The sequence below is a fragment of the Alosa alosa genome, chromosome 22 (genome assembly GCF_017589495.1).
Source record: "Alosa alosa isolate M-15738 ecotype Scorff River chromosome 22, AALO_Geno_1.1, whole genome shotgun sequence".
In the NCBI taxonomy this organism is placed as follows: domain Eukaryota; kingdom Metazoa; phylum Chordata; class Actinopteri; order Clupeiformes; family Clupeidae; genus Alosa; species Alosa alosa.
Window position 1 is genome coordinate 981,846 of NC_063210.1, and position 14,405 is coordinate 996,250.

General features: G+C 40.6%; 1 protein-coding gene across 1 annotated transcript in view; it reads right to left on the bottom strand.

Moving 5' to 3' along the window:
* ca10a (carbonic anhydrase Xa) overlaps positions 1–14,405 on the bottom strand; it is a 140,086-nt gene that overhangs the window by 97,206 nt on the left and 28,475 nt on the right. The window contains exon 2 of the mRNA XM_048232517.1: positions 9,068–9,142. Coding sequence (XP_048088474.1) covers positions 9,068–9,142 — 75 coding nt within the window. The remainder of the gene's footprint in view (positions 1–9,067; positions 9,143–14,405) is intronic.

Genomic DNA, 14,405 nt, shown 5'->3' on the forward strand with positions numbered 1-14,405 from the left:
TTTCCTATATGTGGACTGGCTTCAACGCCGGAACTGATGGTGGCCTGAAAGTTCTTTTTGGTAAATTGTTTTGATGGTTTGCAGTGGAACTGTTCTTGTACGGGTTACCAAATGCTGTAGTGTTTGTTTTTAAGACAGCATTGTGAGGACTCATTGGTAAGTTTGTGGATTGAGAAAATGAGAAAGGCAGAAGAACCTGGCTAATATTTTAAAGTTTTACAATTTTATTTTCTGTGTTAAAGGGAAGTAAGGCTGTTGTGACAAAATATAAAAATCTTGATAATTGATCTATCCTGCCATTAAAGGGCCATTTCACTATTTGCATTAAGCTTTCTAGAAACCCAGTCATATTTTTGAATTGGCATGCATTTTTCATTATTTTTTTTCCCTGAGACAGGAGAAAAACAGATTTCAAAACTGCACTTCCGGCTTTTTGTGATGTACAAAAAGCAGGACCAGAGAATGTCTAATAAGGGGAGAACTGCCACTCTTCCGGTTTCTGAACTGGTTGCAGTTCCTTCTGTGTATAGCAGTGCTAGCAATGCTAACCTGCTAACCATGCTACTTAGCTAACGTTTTCTAGCAATTTAATGAATGTTGATATTCAAATAGTTTAATGGCTAGGTATAGGTATATTTGTAGGTAGATATTTGACGATAACTGAAAGTTGGAATGGCTCTAATGTTTGCTAGCAGTTATGCTAAGATTTATAATTCTACTAACCATGCTACTTAGCTAATGTTTTATAGTAGTGCTAGCAATGCTAACATGCTAACCATGCTACTTAGCTAACTTAACTAACATTTTCTAAGTTTTGCTAAACATTTTCTAGCAGTTTTGCTAAACATGCTAACTATGCTAACATGCCAACTATGTTAACCATGTGACTTAGTTAACCAAGCTTATCATTTTTAGTAGTTATGCTAACTAGCATGCTAACTATGTTAACCATGTTACTTAGCTAATCATGAAGTTATGCATAATGCTAACTATGCTAACCATGTTACTTAGCTAACTTAGCTAATCATTTTTAGCAGTTTTGCTAGCAATGCTAACATGCTAACTTTGTTAACCATGCTAACTAGCTACAATGGGTAGGAGTCATAGTTGATGAAAAGTGTAGTTGATGACAAGTTAAAAGTTGTTGATAGACAGCTAGTGAATGTATATAGTTTAAAAGTTGAATGTAGATAGTTTAAAAGTTGTTGATAGAAAGCTAGTTTAATAGATAGATAGTTTAATGATAGCTTAAAAGTAGACCGTTTAAAAGTTGAATGTAAAAAATTCAGTAGTTTAATGGGTTACATTGTTTAACAGTGGATTATTGTAGTGAGGACTTTTATTTTGAAACAGTTTTGGGCAGAGGAAACAGTTGAATAGGATGTGTAGTCTTAATTGACCCAGATTGTATGCTTAAAAGCCTGAGGCTGCAGGTGGCCTGAACACCTGCCATAGGATTCTAATTGCTTAACAGCCGTATTATGATGTCACAATCGGCAATGTTAAGTCTATGGGGATTTTTAAAACGTTTTTCTTTAATAGTTTAAAAAGTATAAAAGTTTCAAAGTTGAAAAGACATAGCAGCTTGGTCCGTTTGAAGACCTACGTTACAAAGTTTGAACGAAGTTTCTAAGTTAAACTGTTCAAGAGAAATTGCGTACGGAAAAAGTGGTAAGCAGAAGAAGAAGTTGTTGAAGTTGCCTAGGAAGAACAGTACAGTGCATTTTCATGCACTGTAATAATAAGAATAAGACGACTTCGGATAACAGAACAGTGCATTTTCATGGACTGTAATAATGTTGCAAAGGTAGGCTACTGGGCAGCCGTGGCCCACTGGTTAGCACTCTGGACTTGTAACTGGAGGGTTGCCGGTTCTAGCCCCGACCAGTGAGCAAGGCACCTAACCCCTCACTGCTCCCCGAGCGCCGCTGTTGAAGCAGGCAGCTCACTGCGCCGGGATTAGTGTGTGCTTCACCTCACTGTGTGTTCACTGTGTGCTGTTTGTGTTTCACTAATTCACCGATTGGGTTAAATGCAGAGACCAAATTTCCCTCACGGGATCAAAAGTAAATATACTTATACTGCATCAATCCATAGGCCTAGGCTATTTCTTTTGCCTCACTCTTTATTCATTTAGGCTAGGCCTTTTTATTCAGTTATTAATCATCTTCCGTCCTTCGCACTACTTGTGTAGCGCACGCATTCTCCGACCTGTCACCTGTCACTCATCAGCGGAAGGGAGGTGTTTGGAATCATTCCCGCGTTACAATCGTCAGCCAATCAAGGTGGTCACTTCAGTCAAGCTCGTGCATGAGTAATGACGTTATCCATAGCAAGACTCACTCCTAGTTTAGGAGTTGTCTGAAAAGCTTTGTGAATAACTTTTAAGAGAGAACTCCAAGCTAAAATCTTTTAGTGCGATTTAGGAGTAGCCTACTCCTAGTAGTACGATAAAAGCTTCTGTGAATAGCCAACGGCCCCAGTTATTCATCATCTTCCGTCCTTGTGTAGCGCACGCATTCTCAGACCTGTCACCTGTCATTCATCATCGTAATGGAGGTGTTTGGAATCATGCGCTACAATCATCAGCAAATCAAGGTGGTCACGCTTGCCCATTTACACAAATTAATGGTTGAATATTACTGATGATCATTGTTATTGAAGAACATGCAGTGTGCGTAGGGCACCAAAAACATCTTGCTCGTAAAAAAGCATCATACTGCACATTCTGGCGGGTCTTATTTACTGTAGGCTGCGCAAACCACAGGCCTTTATTTTGGGCAAGCCTGCATTCGAGGCCTTCTATTGAAGAATTTTAGAAAAAGCCTGCGCTAACAGTAATCCTCCTGCCCCTGATAGGCCTACCACAGCTGTGGATAGTGTGGAATGTTCAAGTAATAACACAATCCAATGTGTGTCTCAATTGTCCCCCGCTGACCTCACACATTTCTCTAGATTTTGCAACGAACTTACATGACACAATGCCATAAAATATGCCAGTTTTAGGACACATAATAATGTTTGTAATGATACCAGTTAGGCCTCCGTTTAACAGTAACAAGTGTAATGAGCTATTCATTGTCGAAGGTGCATGGTGAAGTGAAATTCTTACTTTGGAAAACAAACATTTGCCGATATCATCGCTGATCATCAGAATATTGCAACAGATTCTGTGTGTTCTGGACTGCAGGTAACTTGTTAAGCCAGTGGTTCTCAAACTTTTATTTCATTCCCCACTTTGATCAAGGGGCATGACTGATGATAGTGGAGATAACGTGTTATCCCGAGGCCTTTGCAAGTCAGCATCTCCGACGGTAGTCTACCCTATTAAAAATATAAGTTTTCGATGTCTCAAACGGAGAGCCATACTTTATTTTTTTTAACGATCTCTATGCTACTCACAAAAATGTAGGCATGGGGACATGATGAAGTAGGCTATCCAACTGTCGTGTGAAAAACACACACGACTACATAGGATCCATTACATGTGAAAACATTAAAAATAATTTTATTAACAGCCTGCAGGCCAGGGTAATCTAATATTACTGCATTAACATCAACTCGCATGGAATTATGGGAACACTCAATGCGCTCAATGCGCCTCTTCAACCCTCTGCTGAAACTGCAAGCGTAGATTGCTTGCTTATAAACTCGCACTGCGCAGAAACAAAACTTAATGTAGCCTAACTTATTTAACCGTGCAGAAACCAAATAAAATCATTCAAATGCATACAATCCCCAATATGCGTGAATTAGGCCATTAGAAGAAGGCCATCTTACGAGCCTTTCGTTGTGCAAAATCGTCAACGATGTTCCCAATATTTAATGCTCTGGCTCTCGTATTTTCAATGGACAGGATAGCTAACCCACTGAGCCTCTCCTGACCCATGCTGCTCCTTAGGTAGGTCTTAATAAGTTTGAGTTTGGAAAAAGATCGCTCAGCTGTTGCCACAGTCACATGAGAGCAGTACACACTTCCCCGAATGTGGATGTTACACTGTCATAATCTACCACCAGCATTTTGGCAAGTTGAAAAATAGATGACTTCTGTGAAATGTCTGCTTTAAAGCAAGACCTGAATGAGAGGAGTTGTGTTGGGAATATCGGTGCAATGTCCCTGCTATAATGGTCTGACAAACGTCTTGCCTTTTCAAGCAGTTCATCATCACCTGCGAGTTGAAGCTATAGGACGTAAAGACTCAAACACATGACAAGTTTCCCGCATACTTGCAAATCTTTGGGAGAGCTGTCTGATTATGATGTCCAGAGTTGCATTAAATACCTGCACTTTGAAGTATCTCTCTTTTGGTTGGTGCAGTCTTTTGGTGCAGGCACCATCCATTCAAAAAATGACAACAGTTTGATTCTTAATGGTGAAGTTCTCAAAAAAAAAAAAAAAAAAAAAGAGGGCGGGGGTAGCGGTAGCGACGGGCCCCGGGAGGTCACGGGCCCTGGTGCGACTGCACTTGCTGCACCTACTATAGTTACGCCACTGGGTTTAACAAATTTTTATGATAGTATGAAGTGCTTTTTGTATAGGCTACTATCTTAATCTTAATATGGGGAGGGAAGTGGCGCGTCTGCAGTCAGCCAAATATGAATGTAATTTTGCGGCAAATAAAAATGACATGTCAAGCAGTCAATTGACTACATTGCAGTCAAGAACTAGGGCAAATTAAGACACTGTTTTGATTTGCGAAGTTGCGTTACCCCCAACACTGACAATAACAGACAGCAAATTAAGATATTTTTTCGTTTTGTGGAGCGGCACCGGTAGGCTATCAAAAGCAGATTTCGATTTTCGCTACCACCGTGTAGTCAAGCCTTAAGCCATACCCAAGTAGCCTTAATCGAGGTAATGTTTAATTATGCATGATTTATTTTGTTATTGAATTCGTAGGCTGGGATTCCTCTCAGTAACAATTATGTTTAAAGGTAGCCTAGCCTCCTGCTTTTTCAGAAGGGGCGGCAGTCAGGCTACTGACAGAGCGATGTACAGTGGCAGAGCGACGCACAGTGGCTAAAAGTGGTAGTAAAGCTTCACGCCTCGTAATGCGCGACTGAAGTGGCCATTTGAAAGCGATGCCCACTGTAGCAGCATTCTACTGGCCTCTTTCTACATCCATCCTTCCTGACGCTTATGGCTACTGTAGGGCCGGCCCGCCTAGCCGTAGGCTATCTGAGAAAACTGGAAAAGACGGGCGATATGGACCCAACCAACTCTTTTTGGGAGGGGAGAACTCCCTCACATGATAGGCTACAACCCATGCAGAGGCAACGGTGTCATGCACAGAATGCGGAATGTGTATAGCCTACTTTAAAAGAAGATAGACTAACGTGACATTTCAATTTTTTTTCCTCGACCAGCCCAAAAGTGAAGCGGCCCACCGGGAATTCTCCCGATTCTCCCGATTACCCACCCCGGGCCTGTCTCCGACGGTAGTCTACCCTATTAAAAATATAAGTTTTCGATGTCCCAAACGCAGAGCCATATGTGCTTACTTTATTGTTTTTAACAATCTCTATGCTACTCACCAAAACGTAGGCATGGGAACATGATGAAGTATCCAACTGTCGTGTGTTAAATTATTGTGATTACGAGCCAGTGGTTTCTCGGACATCTGACGGAATTAAACCGGCTCATATTGTCCTCGCATTCGCAAAATGAGGACATCCATTAGACTGCTCAGATAATAACAGGTGTGCCTCCTCAGTTTTGCACGGTTTTAGTCAAGTTAAAGGCCTGTTTACCTTTAAAGGTTCTGTTTAATTTTGCAATGAGCAGTGCTTTCCCTTTTGAATTGGAAATGCTCTGTGTCGTGGTGTGTGGGTGTGTTACAATAATAATAATAATAATAATAAAAAAAAAACATTTAAAAAAATTCTGACCGCCCGATTCACGTTGGCTGGGGGGCAAGGGGGCCCATCAGACATTTGTGCCCAGGGGTCTATGAATTGCTGTGACTCAATGATTGATCTATCCTGTAACTTTATTTTGATTACGAGACTGACTCCCCTACTTTGCTCATTCTTGCTATTTATGTTAATTCGAGCATTGCCTTGCTTTTTGATAAGATAATATTATGATCTTTACAGACTCTTAAAATCAGCACAGTGAAAAATGGTGTTGTGGCTAAAGCAGGTGATCTGTTATCCCAGCGTTGTATGTTCAATTTTCTTATGATGTGAGATTGTCCTCTTGCTTATCGCTACCTGCAGGTGAACTAGTGTGACACGTAGATTTAATTGTTTTTGACTGATGTCTTCTTGTACCTATTGGTCTCTCGATGTAGAGTAACTATATACATAAATATGTATGGTCAAAACTTATTGTTGTCTCGTAGGCCTACTCTTATTCAGAGGTGAAAAGAAGAGATAGGATGCGACCTCCCACCGAACGCGAAGTGCACCGATGCGCTGCCGTTAAGCCGCGAGACAGCTGATTACACTTGCCATACCCAGAAATTCGTCTAGGCTATATATTTTTTCCAACATAGTTAAGTTTATATGCTTGCAATGGGTTTAGGTTGTTGCTGATGGCAATGACAATGGCAACATAAATCACTCGGTTTAAATTAGAAAAATGTCAACATAGGCCGTGGCAGAGAATTTCTAGGGGGTGGGGTATTACACGTTGCCACTTTTTCCACCAATGATATGTATCGCTGCATCATCAACAACGTTGTTGGAACTACGGTGTTCGAACGCCGGAGGTAGCGAATTGCGACAGGTACGATGCTTTCTGGAAACAGGTGTAACAATGTCGTTGTTTGGTCGCAAGTTGCGTCGTACCATGGTGGTTGAGCAACGTCGTTGCTAACTTTTCTAGAAATGACCCCCTGATGTCTGATGTGTGATCAGTGGAATATAGGAAGGGAAGTGGCAGTGTTTTTTTGCCCGTCTGCAGAAGTCAGCCAAATATGAGGGGACTGACATGCGATTCTCTGTGCATAATGAAAATATACATTATTCCCAAATCACAAAACAATGGTTGAATATTACTGATAATATTTCATTGTTATTTAAGAACTTGCAAATCATCATACCGCATATCGTGGCGGGTCTGTTATTTAGCCTACTTACTATAGGCTGTGCAAACCACAGGCCTATATTTTGGGCAAGCCTGCTTTCGAGGCAGGCCTTTATTTCATAAGGCTTCTGTTAAAGAATTTTATATAAAGCCTGCGCTAACAGTTGTCCTCCTGCCCCCGCTACCACAGCTGTGTGAGCACGTCCCTGGATAGTGTGGCATGCTCACGTGTTAAGTCTCCTTCTTGCAAACTTGACTATAGCGAAACCATTAATGAAAGCAAAGCAACCATTTACGTCTTCATAAAATAACAACTTGCCAGATATGCCATCATAGGTTTGGGCTTCATTCAGCATTTTGTTCTTCCACTGGAAATTACTCTTCTACATTTGCTGCCTGCTGGATCCTTTCTGTTTTTATTGTTTAGAAAATGTTTGAGGTCTTGAGTTATACATTAGACATTGCGGGTAACCCGCTACAAATAGCCTACAGATTCTTGCCTGCGTACATTCTCATTCTCTCTCTAAAATGTGCCCGTTCTATAGGCTGGCCAAGTGCGTAATTCTGCGGCATAAAGCAGATGTATTTGTTTATTGTACAGAAAAATAAAAATAACCCGATAAGCAGTCAATTGACTACATTGCAGTCAAGAAGTAGGGAAAATTAATTTACGAAACCAAAGCATGGGTCATAGTTGTCTAAGCCTCTATTGCGTAGCCTGTTAAAAACGTCGCTAGATAGTATTAAATCGCCAACAACATTGTTTTCTCCAGAAGCCTACCCTAGGCTACAGATTAGTTCTGAACAGTTATTTCTCTACTGGCTCAATTATCAAAAAGGTGCTTTCTCTTCGTCCTCAGCAAATTAAGCAGGTAGCAGGCCAGACCGAGGCTACCATAGATATATATATAGAATAGCTAGATGTCTCGTCCGCGCTGCTGGCCAATGGAGGACGACATCCGCACCTCGCGGCCATCTTGCCACAGTCAGCTCGCTAACTCATAACATTGTGTTTTAATGGTGCACTGTGTCATTGTTATAGCCTGGGGGCATTGTTCTGCCTTTAGTAGAAGAAGAGCTATCAGGTACCACAGAGCCCACCAGATAGCTTGCCTGTGACAAGATGGCCGCCGGTGATGCTGTTGGAGACTCCGCCATAAGACATCTAGGCATTCTATATATGGAGGCTACAGGGTACACTTGCCATTACACCTCAGTCCAGCAGATGGTGGTAATGCACTCCATTTGACCAACTGCCAAAAATAACTCACTGAAGAAGAAGGTTACTCTGGCAGGCCAGCGAACCCTTCTTCTTTATCTGTGAGCTTTTTTGTTGGCAGTTTGCAAACAGAGTGCATTACCACAATCTGTTTTTATGACAGCTCTGACTTCAGAACATGCAGCAGCGCAAAAGCATTGTGTCAGTCTTTTAATAACAACAACTTGCAGGATGTGTTTTCCGAAACTTTGAAGCTACTTTGAATTCTGGTCACTATTCCCATGAGAACAGCGGTGTCTGAGCGCTGATTTTCCACACGTCAAGACGTTTCTACACAGGACAGACTAAAAGGCACCCAGACTGACTGATGCTCATTCTGGTGTAGGCTATGACAAGATAGTATACAGAACTGTAAAGTGTATCAAATTAATATACAAGTTTATTAAATCAAATATAAATTATGCTCTTAAAGTTGGAGAAAAGCAAACAGGTGTAAAGGGGAATTAAAGGGCCATCACCATTTTTGTTGTTGTTTTTGTTTTTTTGGGGGGGGGCGGCACAACGTGCTGACATCTTTGATATGCATTTGAGCTGGCTTTAGCTACTTTCCATTTGAACTTGTTGGCAACACTGGTCTGTCTGTGCAAATCATTCTGTCTCAAGTCCTTGTATGTAACATAATATACCAATGAAACACATTGCTATCATTTCTATGTTGAAGAGCTATAGTAGTGGTATATATCAGCCAATTTTTTTATTGAAACAAATACTTATCTTCCCTTACACACATGTATTAAAATAATCCAACAAAAAGATACCTGGAATGAATTTCCCTTGAACAGCTTCTTTATACGCCCACCATCCCTCATGACCTTTGTATGGATTTGGTTGAGCTAGGAGGCAAGGGACAACATAAAGCAAGAGCAAGAATAAGCCATGACATGTATTCAATAACACAATCAACACATACAATGGCTTGTTTGACAGGTGAGACTTTAAGCTCTCAGTGGGTGCAAACCGTATTTCTACACGCCTCTGTTCCTGAGAAATCCTAAGCTAAACAGTGGCTAGTTTTAATCAAAATCACTGTTTTTTTCTAGAAATGGAGATATAACGTCTTTCATGAAATATGAAGTGTTGCCTGTAAAGTTTCCGGGAAGTGACCTGGCGAGACTGCCACCTAGTGATAGACCCACGAAAATGGCCTGGTTTTGAGCTGACGTGCATGCGTCACTGATTCAACCTAAAGCGGCAACCGAGTTATGATAAAATGTCCAGATTGTGCGTTTTCATGAGTTTTCGATCGTCATATATTTCATTTCCATTCATCACAGAGTTCCCAAAATCACATATAAGAGTGTCTAGTTTCGTAATTTAAAAAAAGCTAAAAACGTAACAGTATAACCTTTCGTAGAACTATCTAAAATAGACAGTCACCTAAAGAGATGGCATCATGTCATATGTTTCAATACATTCATATATTTTGTAATTCATATTAAGTTCATATCTTTTTAATAATTCATAGTCTGTGGCCTGCATAATTACTAATAGCCAAGTAAGTATCTAGTAATTTCATATTGATTTAAACTATTTGACTACACTTCTGTTTAATGTCATTACATTGGTGGTGTACGTCTAATTGACTGCCTGTCCCTTTAAGAACGTGAGAGTAGCCTAATTATATTTCTGAGTGGATTGGAAGGCTTGCATCTCACTGTGTTCGGAGTGTAAATCACTTTTTGCATAGTGCATTACGATATGTGGATGCAATTGGGAATGTCCTCTATGTCATTAGTTAAAATAAATGTTTTTAACAACTCAAATGAAATCATTCTTGGATCATAGAAGAGGTAAATGTCTTGCAATTTTATTAATTTCTATGATTTTTGTAGCACTACTCAAACTAAGCCCACAAGCTAGCAAACATGACATAAGCTAAAAGGACATATCCACGTTTGCCAATGGGTTGCATAGCCTACTCAAATGTCAGTAAACCAAGTAGGCCTTAATTAACTTACTTTCATAGCCTAGGTAAGTTAGCAACACCAGGTTGAGAGATGCAAGTGAGCAGATCATTAACGTTATCCTTCTATTTATTGTCATCAAAACTGCAGAGGAACGAACACGTTAGGGCAGTCTTTGATGTCATATGCAGAAGGTGCAGAAGTAAGTGTGCCATCTGGCTCAATATTCTGCGCGAGGGACTGTTGTGGTAGGTGAAATTTCACGGTGAAACTACGATGATGGTCAAATTTGCGAAAAAGTTGCGGTGTTTGGACAAAATTGCGAGTGCCTTGGTAAGTGACGAAAACAATCGTCTTCGTGAACAGCTGTGCATAGGCTACTTTGTAAAAGAAAGAATACACTCATCCCTATACATAACGCAAGGGGTAATTAATGTAATTATAGTTCGCCTTTTATTTGTGGATTTATTTAATGTAGCCTAGACTATTTAGTGTTATTTCTTTCCCAAGCTCATAAAATAAATTTGGGTCGCACATAAATTGACAGGGTTGGTCGGAAACCGGAACCCAAGAAAAAAAAAATTTATGCCCTGAAACCAATTGGTGTCTAAAGTTAGGGCATGCCATCCTGATCATCTATAGCCTACATTTATAAAGAAACAGATATTTACTGACTTAACCTTCTGGATTGGGAACTCGTTTGAATACCAAGACAAAATCATATCTGAACATTTTCCACAAAAAATGCAGTCAATCCTAAAGATTCTTGCATTATTCATGGTTGTTTTCAGCAACACTTTAGCATGAAATACTAAACTATATAGTTCATCAATCACCACTAAACTGTATCTTTGGAGCTTCCTTTTTTGTGAATGTGGATCTGTCAAGGTTGGTTAAGGCAAAACAGAACCCCAAAATTCTGCATAAGAGTAGTAGGAATTCCTATCTCTGTCCTGAACTGGTGTACATCGTAGTGTGTAGCAGATATGGGGACTCGAGTCTGAGACTCGGACTTAATGGCCTCCTTACACCAAACAACTTTGACAAGATTTGGGAAAGATTCTTGAAAGATTGGAGTCTTTTGAGGAAAGCTTGAAATGGGGGTATTAGTTAAAGGATAATTCCGGTATTTAGCACTTTGAGTCCTTTTATCTGGTTTGTTTTGGATGAACTCGAGTGGTGGACAACGAAATTTTGACGAGGGGTCCTGTCTCAACTTTCTGACTCGTTTTGAATCGCCTTTGACTGGCTGCTATGGGCATGCACAAACATGTCCTTAAAACAACCCTTAACGTTTTAATACTGTGCAACTCAACGAGTGGTTAGTGATGTTCGTTGATGTTCCAAAACAAGTAGCGCAGCGAAATACAGTTTCTGTCGTGTTTTATTTGCCATTTTGTAAAATCCCATTGATTTCTGTTGGAAGACTCATTGCTCCTTGATATCACTGTGCTACCGGATATGGAAAGGGGGTCTGTTTACGGTTGTAGTCTTTCCCCCGCGAGACCTTCTTGTATTGTCTATGCTTCAGACTTACCGGAATTATCCTTTAAAAAACTACAATCTTTTAAGAATCTTTCCCAAATCTTGTCAAAGTTGTTTGGTGTAAGGTGGCATAAGTCGCAAAACAGTGACTTCAGACTTGACTTGCGACTCCACTCAAAAGACTTCAGACTTGACTTGGACTCGAGCTTCGAGACTCGTGAACAACCTGTAGGATATAGGTGGTTTCCGATTTCTGGTCAGTGTGCTCCGTGTGTAACTACCAGTGTTGCGCGGTCTGCCCGAAATTAAGCGGTCGCCCGCGGTTATGAGTCATAAACAAAATATTTTAATAATATTCGAGTCATTTGCGGGCGGGTCAGTTAAAATGAATTAAATATATATTTTCTACAAAGATGCCTACTTAAAATATCACGAGAAGGCTAGCATCAGCAAAAGCGATATAGGCTATGGGAAATATTGGGAAAAGTGCTTAAAGAAGATGACAGTAGTACAAGTTATGGTTTATAGGCCTACTCCTTTCGAACCCATTTAAAAGTATAACGGCTCCCACACACAGCTGCGTGCATCGCATTGCTGGAGACGCATCCCATTCACTTTAAATGGGCTCACGTGATCTGTTGCCGAACTGAATTGTGGGTCCATCGGCGTCAGCGGCGTCTCCCGCTGCTTTCGCGTTGAGGAGTTCAGCTGTTGCTGCACCGACAGACGGCACCGGCCAATCAAGCCAATCTACGGACGGCACCAACCAATCACATTACGGTTTTACTTCATGTCATTTGCATAGCTACCGTCGGGAACACCCACTGGAATGCGTTGATGGAACGCAGCTGTGTGTGGGAGCCGTAACAGCCAAAACGGACACCCTGCAGGAATAAATGTTATGGCACAGACTACACAGCCATATCTACCGGTATGAATAGGTTCGCGCATGCATAAAAGTTAGTTTGTTGTGTTTGTGACTTTAAACAGTGGATGTGCTTTTAGTAAAGCTTTGTGCTTCATTCAGCATTATAAACCAGTTCTTAGGCTACGCTTTGACCAGCAATGTATCTCTCTTGCCTACCTTGCCTCACCATTTCTGTTTTCGAAAGAAAGATGTATGTCCATGGCCTTCAAATGTTATCCTAGTGTTCTAATCCTTGGTGGTTTAAATAAAAGTGCTTGGCGCTCTTATTCTCATTCTCTCTCCTGCGCCAAACATTATGTCCTGCATGCCTACTGCGTGTAGTTCTACTGCATAAAGTTTCGCAAATAAATTATTTTGTTTTACAGAAATGGCCTACTGCTACACTGCATGCAGGCTATAACCAAAAGCACACATTTTGTAAATAAGCGGGTTGGATCGCGGGTCGGGTATAATTTTGTCCTAATTAATATTCGCGGCCCGAGTTGCGGTCGGGTTGATTAAAATATCGGGTCGACCGCGGGCCGCTTGTGACCAAACCCGCGCAACACTGGTAGCTACCTAAACTTTCTAACTTAATTATCTTCAATCTTCTTGTTACCATCTAATTTCTATGGATTTACTGGCTACCTATTATATCTTGTAAACAATCTGTTGTTATAAACTGTTGTTGCTTGAGGCTTTGGATTATCGGACTTTGATTGCCAAACTTTTCTGCCAAACATTAACGTCTCTGTGATACCACAACAACCTACTATGGTAAGCTAGCCTCAAGGGCTACAAATAATACTGTCCCAAAATCTTGATAACTTACGCTCATACCTTTGTTCGAGTTATCAAGGAACTGCTATTAGAGTGCCCACAACATCATTGTTGCTGGCCAACTAGCAAGCTAGCAAACAAACATTTACAAGAAAGCTGAGGAGGCTTTCAGCCGCCGCCGCACCACAATGCCTTCCCTCAGCTGTGCCAGGCTGCGACTCATGCGTCCTGCTCAGCAAGAAGATAGTGGAACTTGAAGCCAGAATAGCGACCCTCCATCAGATTGAGAAGGATGAACAGTTCCTCAACACCATTCTCTTCGTAAGTACCTCTCTTATAGGGCTTGCATTTTTAAACAACCAAAACAAATAATGCATAATGAAAACTTGGCATAGAGGTATTTATATAACTCCAACATTTGGCTCCAAAACTAAGCTCATTTATTGCAATTTACCCATTTAGTGTTTATTTAATTGTTAGCACTGGCACTTATAATGTTCAAAATGCTCTCTGTAAAATTGCAGCCTCTTGTGCATGACTGAGCTGGGCGAACAAAGCTGTTCATACTATTTTCAAATACCAAACAAGGTTGGTTGTCGGAAGTGCTTCGTTACTGATATCTTTCTAAAGCAGGTGCTCTTTGGTTTCAAGGGAATACTTCTTGTCTTAAACGAGTTGGTTTGACCAAAAGATTCCAAAGGCACACTGCTTTTCATAGTTAAGGAAAAAGTGGGCTTACATGTTGCGACAAAACATGTCTTCATCAGAGCATACAGGTTAAATGTCCACAGATCCTATTTAACAGACATAGGATACACTAATCAAAAACACTCAAGTTCAGGTGTATTGACTCCGCCCTACAATTAGGCTGTCAATGGCAATCACTCATTGAAGATACACAAGTTGACATTGAAATTGAGCCAATCAAAAGTCAAAGCTGACAATGATTATTAGTAGCAAAATCGTAGGATCAATTGGAGAGAAAGCACTACTAATACAGATAAACAGTTAAATGCAATA